The sequence below is a fragment of the Phaseolus vulgaris genome, chromosome 1, assembly GCF_051622355.1.
Source record: "Phaseolus vulgaris cultivar YP4 chromosome 1, ASM5162235v1, whole genome shotgun sequence".
In the NCBI taxonomy this organism is placed as follows: Eukaryota; Viridiplantae; Streptophyta; class Magnoliopsida; order Fabales; family Fabaceae; genus Phaseolus; species Phaseolus vulgaris.
The window spans coordinates 2,933,583-2,954,563 of record NC_143498.1 but is presented as its reverse complement, the minus strand read 5'-3'; the positions used below and the strand labels follow the sequence as shown (position 1 = coordinate 2,954,563).

The 20,981-nt window shown below is 30.2% G+C and overlaps 3 protein-coding genes across 3 annotated transcripts; 1 reads left to right on the top strand and 2 right to left on the bottom strand.

Annotated features, from left to right (window-relative positions):
- Positions 1–2,034: 2,034 nt before the first annotated feature.
- On the bottom strand, positions 2,035–4,107 carry LOC137816484 (patatin-like protein 2). Its single transcript, XM_090297950.1, has 6 exons — positions 3,850–4,107; positions 3,561–3,742; positions 3,274–3,463; positions 3,014–3,175; positions 2,412–2,890; positions 2,035–2,316 (listed from the first exon to the last, which is right to left on the bottom strand). The coding sequence occupies exons 1-6, from the start codon at positions 3,988–3,990 to the stop codon at positions 2,229–2,231; spliced, it is 1,242 nt and encodes a 413-aa protein (XP_090154076.1). The 5' UTR covers positions 3,991–4,107; the 3' UTR covers positions 2,035–2,228.
- Positions 4,108–10,019: 5,912 nt separating this feature from the next.
- On the top strand, positions 10,020–12,100 carry LOC137816482 (patatin-like protein 2). The gene is made up of 6 exons (XM_068619631.2): positions 10,020–10,285; positions 10,393–10,574; positions 10,672–10,861; positions 10,960–11,121; positions 11,245–11,723; positions 11,819–12,100. Exons 1-6 carry the CDS (start codon positions 10,145–10,147, stop codon positions 11,904–11,906), a joined length of 1,242 nt encoding a protein of 413 aa, XP_068475732.1. The 5' UTR covers positions 10,020–10,144; the 3' UTR covers positions 11,907–12,100.
- Positions 12,101–13,379: 1,279 nt separating this feature from the next.
- Positions 13,380–17,021, bottom strand: LOC137816483 (patatin-like protein 2). Its single transcript, XM_068619634.2, has 7 exons — positions 16,773–17,021; positions 15,045–15,229; positions 14,770–14,962; positions 14,499–14,663; positions 14,104–14,394; positions 13,822–13,997; positions 13,380–13,688 (listed from the first exon to the last, which is right to left on the bottom strand). The coding sequence occupies exons 1-7, from the start codon at positions 16,881–16,883 to the stop codon at positions 13,601–13,603; spliced, it is 1,209 nt and encodes a 402-aa protein (XP_068475735.1). The 5' UTR covers positions 16,884–17,021; the 3' UTR covers positions 13,380–13,600.
- Between the last annotated feature and the right edge of the window lie 3,960 nt (positions 17,022–20,981).

Here is a 20,981-nt window from a genome sequence, read left to right as displayed (position 1 = left end):
ACATGTTAGTGATTGCAATTGGTAATGTTGATTACCTTTCACATAAATGTATTCAAAATTTTGGAGGAAAATATCTGAAGAAGTTGATATATTATCTCATATGGATGAAATTTCTGATATCAAAAAATTTAAGTCAAATAAAGATGAATTAGTTAAAGGAGATTATGTTTGAGCTTTTACCGTGGATGAAAGAAGTAAAATAAATTATTATTGTGTAAAAAATGTGACAAGGAAAATATGTTGATGTTGCAATTAATGTATTTGTATAAGTATTTGAGACGAAGGATGACTTACTTCAATGGGTTCGTGGGGTAACATTCAGAGTTAGATTTGTCATTGTGATATTGAGTTTTGTTACCACAAATGAGCAATAAGAAAAAAAGAAACATATGCGTTATTAGGTTGTGAAAGATGTGGGAAATATATATAAGAGCTACATATATGATTTACAATTCATGGTTACTGGAATAAGAAAATGTGTTTTTTTATATTTAAATTACGTGGTAAACGAGTACATAATGGAGGAAGGTGGATTGTGCAAATAATATGTGAAAATCATGAGTTGATTGATATTAATAAGTATCCATATACTAGCAAATTAAGACCTGAACGATACATGCTACTTGACGTACATGACTGTTTAGTGAAGTTTACCAACATTTTACTAACTTTGAAGCAAAACACTGAAGATAATGCCATCAATATAAAGAAAGTCTATATTGTGAGGTATGTATATGAAAGGTACAAAGAGAATCAAGAACTAAAATGTAACACTTAATGATGTTTGAATGTGACGCATGTATATTGACTCTAATAGATGCGACAAAATCTCAGAAGTTATTACAAATAATATTTTGTAGACACATCCTAATTCAGTAAAATTACTAAATATATTTAACATTGCATTGTTGATATATAAAACATACAATACGAATAAATATATTTTTCTTTTACTTGAGATTGTTGATGTGACATCCACAAGGTTGACATCTTTTACAACTTTTATCTTGTTGACAAGTGAACGAAAAAAAAAACTATTTTAGCTATTAAAAGACTTAAATGGTTGTTGTGGGAGCGGATCCCATCCCCCTAATTGTCAGTGATAAAAATCTTACTTTTCTAAGCTTCAAAATCTCTATGTGGTGATGAAGCAAGGGAATGTGTGATGAATTATCTAGATTGTGATGCATTCAACAAGAGTGTATTCAATGTTCTAAAATTGTCTCTTTGTCATGGTCATTAATTGTTGAGTATGTGAATGAAGTATGAGTCATTCCTTATAAGAAAAAAAGTTTGTAAAGGCATGAACAAATGAGGTGATATGCATTTAGAAAATACAAGTAATAGGTATGTTTTTATAAGTTTATTTCTTATGCTTAATAAAAATGCAAAAATTATTATATATTTAAAATGTGCGGGGTCAAAGTTATTCACTTAGAGACTTGTATAACTTCGTATTGAAAAACACCATAACTTTAAATCATAACAAAATTAAAAAATTTCAGAAGAGTTTAAATGATAATTTACCTCATGATTTATCTTCAACCCCAACCTACTCCTAAAATAAATCCACAATCATTAATGACTTATCTTCAACCACAACCTAATCCTAAAATAAACCTAATGATAAATCCTCATTAATGACTTGTTCAACTCCAACCTACTCCTAAAATAACCCCACTGATCCATCCTCATTAATTCTTTCTCTCATGTTAAAATTATGTTTATTTATTTAATTACGGTATATATAATGTTGATAATAATTTTCTTTATAACATTGATTTAAGGTAATTGAAGGTTTAATGATTACCTGGATCAGTGAACAAGTTCTTTTGTTTTGGATCCAGTTATATCTCAAATCTAGGAATGTATACATCAAATCTGATTTAAACCTTCATGCATATTTATAAGGAATTATATAGTGTTTAATTTTTCGTTATTCTAATAATTTGTTATATGATTACTATAAAAAAGAGGTTTTACTTTTAGTTTTGATTTTGTTTTAGGGTAAACAACAATTAATAACACGAGGAATTAATTAATATAGAATCTATATTATATCAGTTGATTAAGTAAAAGCAAAAGTATAAGAATAAAGTAGCTAGCCCCCTGAAGTGGAGTTACATCATATTGAATAAACCCTAAACAAAAATACATGAACTGTATTAAGAAATGTGACAGAAGAGAAGAAAGATAAGAGAAAGAACAATATAGAATGATGAAGAGAACTAGAAGACGAGGGGTTTCTTATTCTTTGTAGTGTGTGGGGATCTCATCTCACGGAGCCTCCTCTCCTGAGACAGCATTTTTGCAAACCTGAAATCAAACCACTAATTAGAATATATTCAATTAATATCATAATTATACTAATTAAACCAAAACTAATTAGAGTAATTAAAAAAGAAACCTACCTTGTGAGAGCGTGTTGATTAGTTTCCCCGTTGGCGAGTGGCTCAAAGAGACCATTCTCTAAATTCACCCTAGAGACTGATTTCTTCAACAGGTTTTGACCAATCTCACTAAGCTTCTGCAGATTCTCCTTGGTAGCAATGTCAACCGAAGATTCCGTTCCACTCAAGGTGTCATCCTGAATTCGAAGGTAATTATCTTCAGAGTGAAGTGCTTGAGTCACAGCAGATAAATGGAAATCAACCATGTCTGCACTCGACTGCGTGAAAACGTCTGTCAATGGAGTACTCCCATTGTAGGTTAGCCAATCCAATAAACCCCATTTTGCTGCAGTTTCACCATTGAATTTTTCCTCATTTCTTGCTGTTCCAGTGCCTATTGAAATTATCAGGAACCGACTATATTCCAGAGGCTTGATGGGAAAGAAATCTGAATTTTGCTTTATGATTTGCTTCGTAACTTCGTTCATGGCAACTAGGGTCTGCATCATCAAATTCCAAGAACAGAACAAGTCAGTGATAACATCATTCAACATTAGTATTAATTAGTCAAATAAAAGTTTTGAAACAAGAAATAGTTTTAGTTTATGCATGTATATATTTACCGGGTTATTTGCACAAACGCCGCCATCAATGAGATTGAATTGGTGTAGGTTCCCTTGGGAGTCTTGGTTAGTGAAAGTGTGTGCAGGCAGATAAGTAGGTGCAGCGGAGGTGCCTATGCAGATGTCTGAGAGTTTAGCATCCATGTAAGAACACTTCTTCATCTGCATCCATTCATTTCAAACCTTCCTGTTACTTTCTTTCTCATTCATTTCATTTCAAAAGTGATGAAAAGAAGAAAAAAAGAGAGAGGAAAGTGAACCTGATAAGAAGAAAAAAGAATGGGTTGCATAGACTTGATGTCGAAGGTGGGAATCACAACGTTGGTGAGAGTGTCATGCAACCGAATCTCTCCGAGTTTCTCTCTCACCACCTCATGAAGGTATTTCCCATCGTATTTGGGTCCTCCCAAAGATCTTACCAAATTTGCTATTATAGTTCCACCAAGCCCACTGCAACAACGCAAAGCATGCTTCATATTAATTTCTCAAAACGAATGAATGCATGCATGCATGATTTGATCTAGATAGAATATTATGAATGAATTACCTGTGGTGTGGGAAAATCTTAGGACCGTGTTCCAAGTAAAAGGGCTTGATGTCTTTGGCAGCAAAAAGTGGTCGATGGTTGTTGTCAGGAGCAGTTAGCATGGCTGTTACAAGACCTCCCGTGCTTGTTCCTGAGATCACATCAAAGTAATCTGCAAGCCTTGCCTCTGGACCATCCAACTCCTGCATCATTTTCATTATCAGTGTTCCATACTAAGTATTTAACATGTCTCTTCATCAATGTTATTGGTTAATATGAATGAAGTAGGTTTTGGAGCATTGAAATATACCTGAAGCTGAGACTCGAGGAAATCAATAATGGTGACGGGGATGATGCCCCTGATGCCACCACCATCGATGCTCAGAATGGTCACTAAGTTTCCATAAGTTGGAGGCTGAATTTGTTCAACGGATGATTGTGATCTCTCCATGGTTAATTTGTGCGTGGACAAAAACTTTGTCTATGAATAAGGGTTAACGTTGAGAAAATACAGTAGCTTGTTTGTGGAGAGAAAACAATGTGCAAGAAGGAGTAATGGTTTGTGTGGATTGTTGGCATGGTGGTGGTGATATTTATAGTGGGAGCTGGACCCAATAGATATAGATATTATATTGCAGAGGTTAATCGAATTCAAAAGAGGAGAAAGAATTTAATACTGAAGGAAGACACAGTCAAAAGAGGAGAAATGTTGGTTCTAAACAGTAGTTGACCATAGATGACTCTGATGGCGATAACAATTTGAAGATTCACCTCCAAGTTCTTGGTACCTTCATTCACAAAAGTTAGTTGGTATGTTCATAGTCATCACCATAGGATTATATATATATAAAATGCTTACTTAGTTAGTCTTTGGGTGACTACATTTCAAAGAGCGTGTGTCCTGTTCATAGGGAGATCAGTTCCACATTTCTTCACATTCTGCATTTCTGACTAAGTCTTCCTTCAATTTTACTTCACTGTTTCAACTCTTTCAATTCCAACTCTGCATTAACCACAATAGGTACCAAAAATGGGGCAAATGGGATATTAGAGTCGTGCCACTATAAATATCACTACAACTGAAATTTTCTCTCTCACACAGATTAAGGTCGAGTCACTAATTTCTCATTCTCTGATTGGTGTCTTGAACCGTTGATATGTATGTATTCAGTTTAGTTTTATGTAAAAGGTTATTTCTTAGGTTTCTTTTATTATTGATTGAGATGAGATAGAGAGTAGGAGGTCTTTTGGTTGATATGTAGATGGGAAGACTCTTTGAAAAAATCTGTTTTGTTGTATAAGGGTTGGACCACCCTGAAGTGGTCTCATTTAATTTCACTACAACCATGCCTAGTTTCTTATCATCAAAGTTTGCATTAACTTCAATCCTAAAACTCTGAATAAATTTTCTTAAAACGCTTGTCACAAAATCTTCAAGTTGATTTAACATTTTAAATTTTAGTATTTTTTCTTGATTTGCCTTAGTTATATCTTTCTTCATCTTCCAAATTAGTAAGTAATGTTTTTCTACCAAATTTAGAATTAAATAATTGGTAGTTAAAACCTTAGTAGCTAATTATATACCAATTTAAAAACCATTTAACAATAATAGAAACTAATTTAGAAACCATTTTTTTTAGTTTCTAAAAAGGTCTCTAATTTAGTTACTATAGCAACTAATTATTTTTTTGTATCTAAAATTGATTTATATTTCATGTTTTTTTTTTGTAGTGACTTCAGGGGTGTCCCAAACCTTATACAAAATAGAAACATAGACAGTCTAAAAAACCACATCAAATCTAGAAAAAAAAATCCAACCAAGTCCTACTGTGAACAACATTGTTAAACATAACCAAACTGTCCAAGCACTACATAAAACATGTCTGCTTACATATTTAAGATTCCTGTCTACGTTCATCTATTAATAAGTTTACAAAATTGTTTCACATGATTAAACACTAAAATACACCTATTGTCAAATTGGATATAGCTAGAGTGCTCTTTAAAATACTACCCTTATTTTAAAAAAGGGTGGAACTTAGTTACTATCTAAGAGCATCCGCTTTACAGCCAAAAAGCTTCCTTCCAAAGCAGTAACCATCATGCCATCAAACAAAATAGGTATTGAATATGCAAAAGACACAATATCTAGACTTGATAGCCTAATTCAAATTACCACATACCACATTCAGATCAAAGAAATCACAAAGAGTTGTTTGCACATTATTGGAGATAAACACCAATTTGAATATGAGAATATAGATTTGGGGTGCCTAAATGTGATTCAAGCCCAAGATTTGATCTGAATCAAAGCAAAGATTTGAATACCATCTAGTATTTTATTTTTGAAAATTATATCATTTCTATGGTTCCAAAGAAGCAATCCATATAATTTTACATATTTGATTGCGTTTTATAGTTAAACCCAAATGTTCATAACTTTGAAAGTAGAAAATAGCGTCTTGGTAGCTAATTTAGATACCTTTCTAGAAATAATTTTATAAATTTTATTAATAATAGAAATCACTTTAGATAGGAATAATTTTTTAGTCTCTAAAATAGTATATAATTTAGTCAATATAATGTAATTATTTTTTGTCTTTAAATTTGATTGTTATTTGATTATTTTCTTGTAGTGGATGTTGATCAAGTCAATATTGATGTATTTTGTACTTTAAAATTTATTTAATTTAGTGTCAACTATTTTTAATATTAATTTAACTTGGTTTGATGTGATCGACATTAATGACAATAATTTCATAAAACATGTTTCTCATGCAATGCCTCCGTTCTCAACAAAAATAAAAGAAATGCAAAAAAAAATAAGAGAGAGGTGAATATATGGGTGAAGGAGATGAATATGGTTGAGACGAATAATCTAGAAGAAAGATATGGATGTGGATAAAGTACATGAGAGTGTGATGAGATTTATATATAAAAATGAGAGAGAAATTGTGTTCTGATAGGTAAGATAAATCTCAAACGGATTATAATACTTTTGTCACATTTAAACGTAAATTTTTGGACTAAGAGTAAAATATTATTTCAATTCGTTTCTACCAAGATACATAGATTCATAATATATAATAGATTTATAATATATAATTAGAATAGGTTAAAAAATACTAACTTAAATAAATATTAAAAGTATATTATATTAACATTCACTTTTTTTTAACGACAATAACAAATAAATAAATTAGAATCACTTTAAGATGTTTTAACTCTTATAAACATTCACTTAATCAACCCTAAATTAAACAAATAATATATATATATATATGAGTATTATGTTTTTAGCATTAAAAATATGCGCACTTTGATAAAATTCTAGAAGTATTTTGAGAGGCGGCTTGAAAATCAAAGTGTTAGTAATGGTAACAAGTTGCACAAATTTAAAGATATCTTAAAACTTTAGAAGAAGCACTAACCAATTTATAGAAATAGTATAATCCTTGCTAGTACTATTCTAATTCTTAAACCATACTTAGAAAGGAACTGAACTAAGAAACCTCTCTCTGCTATAATTTGAGTTCACTTTGAAAAAAACATTACTACTTTTATATGGCTTTACTAAATTACTAATCATGCTTCCAATTATAAACACATTGTTTTTTTCTTTCTATACATTCCCTTTACATCACCTAGTGGCGTGTCTATTCTTCACACGTCTCCTTCAAATCTAAACAATGTTTCACTTTGTGACCATTATCCTATTTATATCACATGCAACAACTCATCAATATTTTATCGCCATCGGATTCATGGGTCAGCTACCAAAGTTATGTGGTCGTCTTTTACTGCTTCGAAAATAGCTAAATTCCAAACACTAGAACCAAATCACCCACAACATTTCTAAACCACACAAAATTTTAAATAATTTACTCAACTCACTAATTATTTCATCCTTAAAATTATTTTTTATTTAATAAATTTTTAGTAATTTAACTACTTTAATTAAAAATTAGTAGTTGATTAATGTTAAATCGATCGATGTTAGAAAGTTAACATCTATAGTTTTGTTGTTTGTTGCATGTGTGACGTGAACTCAATCTTAGTGTTATGTTTTATTTGTTAATTAGCATCAACTTTTGGATGGTAATAAATATTTATCTTTTGTAGTATAGTTATAACTAAATTTAAATATAACATAATCTATTTAAATTTTCATATGTATTTTATCTTCTTGACTTGAGACAATCAGTTTTTTTAGAAGAAAGGGGGATTTTGGACAGCATTCTCATGGCCAATGAGGTTCTTGAGGAGGTGAAGAGGAAGAAGAGAAGCTGTGTTTTCTTTAAAGTTGATTATGAGAAGGCTTATGATTCTGTAAGTTGGGATTTCATCTACTACATGTTAAGAAGGTTAGATTTTTGCGATAAATGGATCAACTAGATAAAATCTTGTCTGGAATCTTCCTCTCTGTTTGTGCTTATGAACGGGAGCCCATCTAAGGAGTTTTTTTTAAAAGAGGGTCTTACGTCAAGGCGAAAGATTAAGACACCAATCTAAAAAAGAAAAAACAAGTTGAAGGAACTTTGGAAGTAACCCAAAGACCAAACCTTCAGTTGAGCCAAAGATAAAATTTCAAAATGATCAATCACTTCTCCCTTGAAAATATACTTATTCCTAACCAAAGCAATCCAAATATTTTCAAAAGCTAAGTTGACAGCAACAGGAGCGTCAACCAAGTTAAAGTGCAAGAAATGTGAAGCAGGCTCAAAATAATCAGCCGAATTTAACCCTACCCAAGCATAACAAATATTTCATACTAGCCAAGCAATTCTACATTCAAAGAAGAAATGACTTGTAGTCTCCTCTTTCTCCATACAAAAACAACAAATCGCTCTATCCACCACAATCCCATGTCTTGTCATATTGACCTTGATATCGATCTTGTTCTCCAGGACCCTCCAAGTAGTTATTTTTTTTATTAGCAAGAACCCTCTGAGCAGTGATTTGAGTTGAGGGCAAAGTCTTAATCTTCTAAAAAATGTTATACAAACTCGACCTTGAAAAAATACTTTTCAAATTACCAAAACCCAACCAATTATCTTCCCGGAATAATAATTTTTTTCCATTACCAAGCTCCCACCTGAAACGATCTTCAAATGACGTTACCCAAATTTCCTGCTGTCCAAACCTCCTTCAAACCTCTCTACCAGAGGGAATCAGAATTGCATAATCGTTGCTTTTTAAGACTTCTCCACCCACCATACTTAGATTCTAGAATATCCTTCCAGAGTCCTCCCACAATATAGATTATAATTTCTTATAAAAAAATGAGGTTTTTGTTTTGTTATTATGATGATAATCAACTTATCATTTATGGGAGGGACGTGACCCAAACCCAACCATGGTAGACTTTTATTCATGACAAGAAACCAAAGAGATAAAGGAGAAAAACGTTTTCAACCCAGAATTTAATAAGAGATACGAGGCCATTGAAAAACGTTTTCAACGCATTTACCCCAAATCTAGGGGCACCTCTCAAATCCTTCGTATTTATTAATTTTTATTTGAAGGAAAGCTAATTTCAAGTTTATTAAGAAATATATAACTAAGGTAAATCAAGAAAAAATACTAAAATTTAAAATGTTAAATAAACTTGAAGATTTTGTGACAAGGGTTTAAAAAAATTTATATAGAGTTTTAGGATTGAAGTTTATGCAAACTTTGCTAGGCATGATTTTTTTTTTTATCAGCAAATAGCAATGAAATTAAATGAGACCACTTCAGGAATGGTCCAACCCTTATACAACAAAACAGATTTTCTCAAAGAGCCTTTCCATCTACATATCGACCAAAAGACCTCCTACTCTCTATCTCATCTCAATCAATAATAAAAGAAACCTAAGAAATAACCTTTTACATAAAACTAAACTGAATACATACATACCAAGGGTTCAAGACACTAATGAGAGAATGAGAAATTAGTGGCACGACCTTAATCTGTGTGAGAGAGAAAATTTCAGTTGTAGTGGTATTTATAGTGGCACGACTGTAATATCCCATTTGCCCCATTTTTGGTACCTATTGTGGTTAATGCAGAGTTGGAATTGAAAGAGGAGAAACAGTGAAGTAAAATTGAAGGAAGACTTAGTCAGAAATGCAGAATGTGAAGAAATGTGGAACTGATCTCCCTATGAACAGGACACACGCTCTTTGAAATGTAGTCACCCAAAGACTAACTAAGTAAGCATTTTATGTATATATATAATCCTATGGTGATGACTATGAACATACCAACTAACTTTTGTGAATGAAGGTACCAAGAACTTGGAGGTGAATCTTCAAATTGTTATCGCCATCAGATTCATCTATGGTCAACTACTGTTCAGAACCAACATTTCTCCTCTTTTGACTGTGTCTTCCTTCAGTATTAAATACTTTCTCCTCTTTTGAATTCGATTAACCTCTGCAATATAATATCAATATCTATTGGGTCCAGCTCCCACTATAAATATCACCACCACCATGCCAACAATCCACACAAACCATTACTCCTTCTTGCACATTGTTTTCTCTCCACAAACAAGCTACTGTATTTTCTCAACGTTAACTCTTATTCATAGACAAAGTTTTTGTCCACGCACAAATTAACCATGGAGAGATCAAAATCATCCGTTGAACAAATTCAGCCTCCAACTTATGGAAACTTAGTGACCATTCTTAGCATCGATGGTGGTGGCATCAGGGGCATCATCCCCGCCACCATTATTGATTTCCTCGAGTCTCAGCTTCAGGTATATTTCAATGCTCCAAAACCTACTTCATTCATATTAACCAATAACATTGATGAAGAGACATGTTAAATACTTAGTATGGAACACTGATAATGAAAATGATGCAGGAGTTGGATGGTCCAGAGGCAAGGCTTGCAGATTACTTTGATGTGATCTCAGGAACAAGCACGGGAGGTCTTGTAACAGCCATGCTAACTGCTCCTGACAACAACCATCGACCACTTTTTGCTGCCAAAGACATCAAGCCCTTTTACTTGGAACACGGTCCTAAGATTTTCCCACACCACAGGTAATTCATTCATAATATTCTATCTAGATCAAATCATGCATGCATGCATTCATTCGTTTTGAGAAATTAATATGAAGCATGCTTTGCGTTGTTGCAGTGGGCTTGGTGGAACTATAATAGCAAATTTGGTAAGATCTTTGGGAGGACCCAAATACGATGGGAAATACCTTCATGAGGTGGTGAGAGAGAAACTCGGAGAGATTCGGTTGCATGACACTCTCACCAACGTTGTGATTCCCACCTTCGACATCAAGTCTATGCAACCCATTCTTTTTTCTTCTTATCAGGTTCACTTTCCTCTCTCTTTTTTTCTTCTTTTCATCACTTTTGAAATGAAATGAATGAGAAAGAAAGTAACAGGAAGGTTTGAAATGAATGGATGCAGATGAAGAAGTGTTCTTACATGGATGCTAAACTCTCAGACATCTGCATAGGCACCTCCGCTGCACCTACTTATCTGCCTGCACACACTTTCACTAACCAAGACTCCCAAGGGAACCTACACCAATTCAATCTCATTGATGGCGGCGTTTGTGCAAATAACCCGGTAAATATATACATGCATAAACTAAAACTATTTCTTGTTTCAAAACTTTTATTTGACTAATTAATACTAATGTTGAATGATGTTATCACTGACTTGTTCTGTTCTTGGAATTTGATGATGCAGACCCTAGTTGCCATGAACGAAGTTACGAAGCAAATCATAAAGCAAAATTCAGATTTCTTTCCCATCAAGCCTCTGGAATATAGTCGGTTCCTGATAATTTCAATAGGCACTGGAACAGCAAGAAATGAGGAAAAATTCAATGGTGAAACTGCAGCAAAATGGGGTTTATTGGATTGGCTAACCTACAATGGGAGTACTCCATTGACAGACGTTTTCACGCAGTCGAGTGCAGACATGGTTGATTTCCATTTATCTGCTGTGACTCAAGCACTTCACTCTGAAGATAATTACCTTCGAATTCAGGATGACACCTTGAGTGGAACGGAATCTTCGGTTGACATTGCTACCAAGGAGAATCTGCAGAAGCTTAGTGAGATTGGTCAAAACCTGTTGAAGAAATCAGTCTCTAGGGTGAATTTAGAGAATGGTCTCTTTGAGCCACTCGCCAACGGGGAAACTAATCAACACGCTCTCACAAGGTAGGTTTCTTTTTTAATTACTCTAATTAGTTTTGGTTTAATTAGTATAATTATGATATTAATTGAATATATTCTAATTAGTGGTTTGATTTCAGGTTTGCAAAAATACTGTCTCAGGAGAGGAGGCTCCGTGAGATGAGATCCCCACACACTACAAAGAATAAGAAACCCCTCGTCTTCTAGTTCTCTTCATCATTCTATATTGTTCTTTCTCTTATCTTTCTTCTCTTCTGTCACATTTCTTAATACAGTTCATGTATTTTTGTTTAGGGTTTATTCAATATGATGTAACTCCACTTCAGGGGGCTAGCTACTTTATTCTTATACTTTTGCTTTTACTTAATCAACTGATATAATATAGATTCTATATTAATTAATTCCTCGTGTTATTAATTGTTATTTACCCTAAAACAAAATCAAAACTAAAAGTAAAACCTCTTTTTTAGTATATTGTTTATTGTGGTTAAAAAACACAGCATTATACTAATCATATAACAAATTATTAGAATAAAAATTAAATTTAAAAATAAAAAATAATTAATTATTATATTAATTAAATTATATTATTTTATACTTTAAAATAATATTAATATTTAAAATAATTCCTAAATTATTATAAAATAGAATAGATATGAACAAAACCATAACATTATAGTAATTATATAACAAATTATTAGAATAAAAAATCAAAGACTATATAATTCCTTTTATATATATATATGCATGAAGGTTTAAATCAAATGATCCAAAACAAAAGAACTTGTTGACTGATCCAGGTAATCAATAAACCTCAATTACCTTAAATCAATGTAATAAAAAAGTTATTATCAACATTATATATACCATAATTAAATAAATAAACATAATTTTATGATAACCTTGCATGTGAGAGAAAGAATTAATGAGGATTTATCAACTTCAACTTTGTATTGGAGGTATCCCACAATTTAAATGTAAACTGTGCTGAAATGCAATTATGTTGTGTAACTGGGGTGGAATGAAATTCTTGGCGTAAATTTTTAATTTTTTCTCATGAAATTATGAAAATACTCTTTCTTCATTTATTTCATCAGAACTTGTATATTGGTTTAAGTTATCAATATATCATTTTAGATATTTCAGCAATAACAAAAAAGTAATTTCCTAGTGTAAGGTTTAAAGTTTTTAGTTTTAGGCTTTGTTGATGATATATCATTAAAATAGTCACTAGTCACTCTTATGAAATAGTTGGTGATATCTCTTAAATATCACTATTTATTTAATTCATTTTTGTTGATAAAAAAATTAACTTCAAATTTATATATGTTTATAGGTTTAATTTAGGAGTGAGTTGAGGTCGACCCATTAGTACCTCTTCTCTGAAACAGAAATACCATAAGTTATTTGAATACACGTACACGAATTATATAAATTCGGTCTAAAGTGGCTACCTTCCTAGTTTAACTTAAGGTATAAACCGAATTAATCTGATAAATTGCCATTGCCCAATTCTTCCTTATGGACCCTCACTGATTTCAATCAGTTCCACGAAAGCACAATTGTAAATATTCATCTTATAATACATATTATAATTTTGTTGTTATGGTCATATTCAACTTATAATTTATGGTATACTTTTATTCATGACAAGAACCAAGGAGATAAAGGACAAAAGCGTTTTCAACCCAGAATTAAATAAGCAGAAAGTGAACACTATTTAACATATACAAAGCGTTTACATCACATCATTCAAGCTTCTAAAGAAAATTTATTTCGATTCATCACAGTGGAGCGAAGAACATTAATGAACAGTTGACCTTAATGGCACCTTTATCATACACTATATTAACACAACACTTGTAATAGAAAAACATATATAATATTCATTCAATTCTCTCTTATCCCTTTGAAGACGAAGGATTTTCATTATTTGCAGACAATTCAGGGTTACGAAATTTCCTCTGTTTGGATAGTCGTATCGCAAACCTGGTGAAACAAATTAGTCAAGCATGAGATTTAGCACAGGCACATTCAAAATCATGATCAAATTCAATAGTTTGGATCTGTACAACAAAGGTTAAAATGTTTATTATAAATAAACATTTTATAATATGTATACCTTCTCAAGGCTTCTTCGTTTGTTTCATCAGAATCAGAAAATTCATAAAGGCCAGTTTTTAAGTTAATCTTTGAAACTTTTTTCTTTAACAGTGATTCCCCAACTGCTACCAGTTGCAGCAAATTCTCCTTCGTGGCCATGTCCACAGAAGATAAGTTCCCAGTTAATGTATCGTCCTACAAAGTTTGAATACACGGATTCATTTGTAAATATAAAAAGAAACATTATTAGAATATATTTTGAGTGAACTACTGAGTTAAAATAATGTGGAATGATGAAAACCTGGATTCGAAGGTAGTTGTGTTCAGAATTGAGTGCTCGAAAAACTGAAGAGATGTGAAAGTCAACCATGTCAGAACTGGCTTGACCAAAGGCATCAATTAAGGGGGAAACCCAACTCAAGGTACCCCATTCAGCTGCATCTTTAGCACTGTATTTCGGTTCCTGTTTCTGAGAACCTGTTCCCAGTGATATCACCAAAAACCTATCGTATTGCATCGCTTCCACGTTCAAGCTGGCACATCGCCCTTCATGGGAAATTTTGTTTGTTACTTCTGCCATGGCCACCAGTGTCTGCATCACCAAATTTACATTACATTTTTTCTTTCATCTTAGTTATTCATTTGAATCATATTGTTGAGATTTTACTTTAAATTTCATTAAGATTGTGCATGTACCGGGTTATTTGCTGCGACACCACCATCTATTAGGTCAAAGTTGCCTATGACATCACCATGGTGAGTTTTGGTTTCAAAGCAATGAGCTGGAAGATAGGTTGGAGCTGCTGAAGTTGAAATGCATATATCCGACAACAACCCGTTCAAATCTGGCCTCGTCTCCACCTGTTGAAACAAAACTTTCTGTTAGCACTTTCTTCTAATTTTGATTCTCAACTTTTTTCTACAATGAATGCATTTTATATAATATATTAATGGAAGAGGGATGAACCTGGAAGCTGGAAAAGATGGTAGGTTGAAGGCGTTTGATGTCAAATGCAGGAATGACAACATTGGTCAATGTCTGGTCCAACCTTGTGTCGCCTAGTTCATCCCTAATAAGCTTGCGTAAATACTTGCCATCGTACTGTGGTCCAAACATGGTTCTACTGAACTTCATCACAGACGCTATTACATTCCACCACCTGTATTAGGGTTCATCAAACTGTTACTGTATGGTCATAAAATGTATAGTTTGATTTGATTTTATTAAGGTATTTTTCTTACTTATTCTGTTGGAAGATTTCTGGACAATGATCAAGGTAGAACTTTTTAAGATCTTCTGCTGCAAACAAGGGTCGTTTAGTTTTTTGATCTGGAGCAGTAAGCATTGCAGTGACCAATCCCCCTGTACTTGTTCCTGCAATCACATCAAAATAGTCTGCTAATCTTACACCTTTACCGTCTAGCCTCTGCACAACACGTTAATTAAATGTTAATTAATTAAGCTAGACGGAATAGACTGCAGTATATTACATATGTTGCACCTAATCTAAATAAAATTAAGGTAATAGTAAAAAAAAATAATCAATCAAATTGTTGCTTTCATGATGTCATATAAATTATATTAATACATAGATGGAGGACGTAATAGATGACTTTATTTAGCATTATATATGGAAGGATCAAATTCCTTTCAAAGTATATATATATATATATATATATATATATATATATATATATATATATATATTTTATATCTCTGTATACATTACTATAAAATTATTAAATAGAAAATAATTTTAGAAATTAAAAATAATTAGTTACTATAATGATTAAATTAAATATTATTTTAGAAACTAAAAAAATTATTAATTTTTAAATTAGTTTATATTATTAATAAATAGTATCTAAATTGGTATGTAATTAGCTACCCATGTTTTAACTATCAATTATTTATATTCTAAATTTGATAGTAAAAATTTTGCTAACTATTAATTTAAAAATCAATGATCTTTTAGTTTTTAAAATATAGTATTTAATTTGGTTGTTATAACAACTAATTATTTTTTATTTTTAAAATTAATTTTTATTGAATGATTTTTTTGTGGTGATTGTTATATAGATATTTTCTTTTGTGAAAGGTTGAAGTAACTAAATATCTTTATAACTTCATACATTATTTTTATTATATATATATATATATATTTAAGCTTAATTATAATTTGGTTAATATGCGACAATTTTGGTCCTTGCAGGCTTAATTATTTGATTTTTATTCATACATGACAACGACTAATAATTTAATTTATGGTTTAAGCATTAACTTTTTGTTGTTCTGCTAGTCTTTTTTTATGTTTGTAAATGGGTTGGAGATCAATCATCCCATTTAATTATATTTAATTTGTTTTTTTTGTTGATAAAAGAATAATTTAATTTATATTCTCATAGTTTTAATTGATCCATTTTAGTGTACACTTTAAAAATTAATAATTTTTTGTTTAACTAGTGCTTGTCATTTTTTATTTTTATGTTGTTATATGAAAATTTAATAAGCTAATGGTACAAATTTTTTAAAACGTATTAGCTGACTAGTAAGCATGTTTAAGCTAATTAAATTTTTATTTACTCTCAAACTATATGTTATTTCTTTTTTTAATTTGTACCTGTTTGGTTAAATATTTCCTAGAAGTACTTTTATAAAAATAAAATAATAAAAATTGAAAAAAGTTTTCTCATAAATCAAAATTAATTTAATAATAAATTAAAATGTAAAAATTCCCATATATTTAACCATTTCGAAATTTAATATTTAATTTTATGTATAAGATAATTTTGAATTAGCTTATGAGAATGTTTAATATGTTTTTCTTTATATATTCTTTTTCAAGAATGATTTCACAAAAAACTTATCCAAAGATTTATAGTTTTTTCTATTAATAAAGAAAGAATAAAATTAATATATAGGGATATTTTAACATATCCTAACCAAAACATAAACCCTAAACACATTACCTGAAGCTCTGATTCAAGGAAACCAAGAATGATTGCAGGAATGATTCCCCGAATGCCACCACCATCAATACTGAGCACAGTAACAAGGTGTTTATCTTCTTTTGCTGCCATGGACGTGAATATTGATGAGTTAGTAGCAAAAGAGTGAGAGAGGTTAAACTCCTCTGCAAACTTTTTTGGTTCTCAGAAACCCTAGTTTTCATGGTTTGGTTTGATGAGGAGAATCTCTATATATAGGCCAACCAAACTACACAAACATGCAGGGAAATCCTTCTAATTATTGACTTTTTTTTGGCGTGTTAAATCAATTTACAAATAGCATGGATAATATTATTTTAAACAAGAGATATCTACGTTGAATACTTCTACACTTGATTTGTTTATTAACCAGTTACTCTTCACGTTAATCATGCTTTTTTTTATAGTGTACACGAACAAATCAAGAAATGTATCCATCTAAGGATATGAATCTAATATTTAAATTAACAATGATTCATTTAGATATGTACAAAAACACTAAAAACAATGATTCAATCTTTTGAATGCATCGACCTTTTGGGAGCCTTGTTTTTATAATATACATAGAAGATATAGAGTCATTCTTCACATGATTATCATGTGTTTAGATACAGTGAAGATCACTTAAGAGGAGATGCGTGCATAAGAGAATATCACACTACAATAAATCATTAAAAAGAAATCAATTTTATGAATAAAAATAATTAGTTGATATAGTGACTAAATTAAAGATCACTTTAAAGACTAAAAATATTATTGGTTTCTAAATTAATTTCTATTATTGATAAATAGTTTCTAAATTGATATTTAATTAGCTTCCAAAATTTTAACTACCAATTATTTAGATTCTAAATTTGGTATAGAGTTAGGTAATACTTTGTGTGTTTTATGAACAACAACAAGAACAACACAAATCTCAATAATGCCAATAGGGACCACAACAAAACAACCAAGAATAAAACCACCAAGACCAACATGGACATACTGATTATTTTAATTATTAGGCATTTAGTTTTAATTTTAAAATTTTGTATTATGTTACCAGTTGATTTAGATTATGTGTTGTTAGAATTTGATTTGGATTATATGACATATTTTTTCGTATGTAATACATTCGTAGGTAATCCATAGATTTCTTACATATGAATGATAATTTTCATAAGTAAACATATTCATATATTACATACAACATTTGGTTGTGGATAATGCACCTAGTCATTATTTACATATTATAGTTCATAGATAACATTATCCATGGAAAGATTTATGTATGTAGAACTATCTCCCATTTACATATGGATTTATTTCTATATATAATACATCGGTAATGTCTAGTTTGCGATAAATTTGAGACTTTACCTACAAATGTATTCCTCCAGAAAAATTGATTTTATTTGTAGTGTTACATTTTATCTTCATATTTCCTATTTTATTATAAAGTTTTCAATAAAATTAATTTTATGATTAAATATTTTTTACACTCAATGCTACGAAATTTAAAGACTACGAAATTTAAAGATTACTTTTTGTCTTCTCATTTTAAAATATATAATTTTCTCTATTAAGAAATCTATGAATAATGAGATATCTGATTCTTTGCAATTAATGAGATCAATGAAAATCTTGCAACTTATTCGGGTTGTTTGAAGTTTTCCTCAAGTTTACTGGATTAAAGTTAATAAAGATGGTGCTGCCAAAGGTTCTCGAGGAGTTGTTGTGTGTGTTAGGAGTTTTAGAGGTAGTATGAGAGAGTTTGTTGGTGAGTTTTCTTCCTTTTTTGGTGTTCAATCGCCTATTTTTGCCAAACTCATGAGATCTATCATTGTTATTGAACAAACTCAACATGTTGGATATTGTTGCTTATGAATGGAGAGTGATTCTACACTGGTACGTTTTTTTCTTCTATGCACTTGTATCTTGTTCCTTGGACTATACATAGTAGATGTAATAAATGTTTGTCTTTCTTTAAAAGGAAAGGATTGAGTTTAAAGTATCACATATTTTTAGGGAAGGTAATCAGTATGCTAATAAGCTTGTCTCTATATGTTTGCTTAATCAACTTGAGTTTGTTTAGTATTTTAATTTGCCCTCTAGTTTTTACTTAGTCCTTTTCCATAATAGGCATAAATTGTGTATCGTTGTGTCTATGTTCTAGGGAGCATCTTTGTATTTATTTGCATAAGTTTGGTCTTCATGTTTACTTGTATTCTTTTTTCGTTTATGGATTGTTTCATGTGATGACAAATGATTGTTTAGATTGAGGTGTCAACCTATCTGAGATGTCGATGTCATAGTGATGTCTAACATTAGTTTATTAACAAAACTTAAAATGTGACGCTTTCATTGATTTTTATATTTCCTATAAACAATATATAATAATTTTAATTAAAGATGATTTATTATTAAATTATTTTTGAAATATTTCCTAATAAATACATATGTAAACCAAACTATTTGTTTTTTCAATACATCTTTAATAATAAGTTTTTTATCCATTAAATGTGGTTACTAAATTTTTATGTTAATAATAATTTTGGTTGAAGATTTTGTTATTTTTCAAAGTACTTGGCTTTGCCTGCAATCATTTATAAAGAGAAGAAATATATGATGTCTAAACAATGTACAATTAGATTAAAAGGATATACTAGTATATATTACTAATTGAAAATATACTTTATCATATTTGAAATAATATCCTATTATGATTTAATTACTGATAATTAATATTATTACCAGATGCATACATTTAATGGAAAGGCTTTTAATTAATTGTTTTATATTTTATGAAAACATTTTTTTTATAAAATACTACTGGGAGTAACAGAATGGAAGGGCTTAATTGAAAATTTATATATATATATATATATTAACTTCTTTATATATTTAGATTTCTTCTAACCTCAACACCAATCTTATAATCTATAAGCTTAAAAGCCAAATTTTCAAACCAGATGAGAACAAGAGAAGTACTTAATAACCTATATTGATGACTAATTACAATGAAGAGTTTTTTTTTTATCAGCAATTACAACTAGATATAATTAATCCTATATTTTGGATTTTGATACAAGTCTCCAAAAGATTCAAGAAAATATAATTAATTATAGTTATACACATTTTACACACTTTTAAATAGTTAGTTGATTGTAAGTATACTGACTACTAAAATTGAAAACTACTTGGCTCATTCTTTTGTTCTAACTATGCTATAAATACCTTAAAAAGTACACATCAAGATGGTATAATTGAGTGTTAAGTGATTTAGCTAACTAATCTAACGTCAAAATAATAACTTTTATTTTAAAAGATTTTGCACTTTTTGACGATGCAATTGCATAGACTAACCAATGATATAATAGAATAAAGTATAACATACACTTGAATAACTAAATAAATATGTCACCTTTCAACATGTCATGTGATGGGAAACAAACAATTAAAAACTAACACTACTACATTAAATTAAATAGAAACTATTTTTTTATTCCAAAATAATTAGTTACAATAATAACTAAATTAGAAATCATTTTAGAAACTAAAAAAAAATATTTCTAAATTAGTTTATATTATTGTGAAATAGTTTCTAAATTGATATCTAATTAGTTACCAAGATTTTAACTATCAATTATTTAAATTCTAAATTTAGTAGCAAAAATTTTAGTTGCTAATTAGATACCAATTTAAAAATCATTTAATAATAATAAAAATTAATTTAAAAACCAAAAAATTATTTAGTCCCTAAAACAGTTTCTAATTTAGTTACTATAACAACTAATTATTTTTGTTTTCTAAAATTGGTTTTTATTTTTTTATTTTTGTATGTACCTGAATATTAAAGAAAATTAACATGGCTGTGAGTCCTTTAGAACATTTCTTTTCCAGTACTCTCGAATGAAGTCTCTGTTTTTTTTATTTTATTTAAACAGTTATTTTTTATCAGTAAAAAGTAAATAAATTAAAAGAGACACTTCTCTCAATATTTATAAAAAGAACCAAAATTCACTGCCTAATAACAAACCAAAACATAACATCAAACAGAATTGAAAAGATATGAGTCAATGTTTGTACACTGGTACTGGTTTTTATTTTATAGCTGCCTTATGCATCAACTCTGCATAATTTCTAAATTCTGCATAATTTCTAATGCAGCAACAGTTTTGTTCAGTTATGATGTTGAATTTATAATGATAT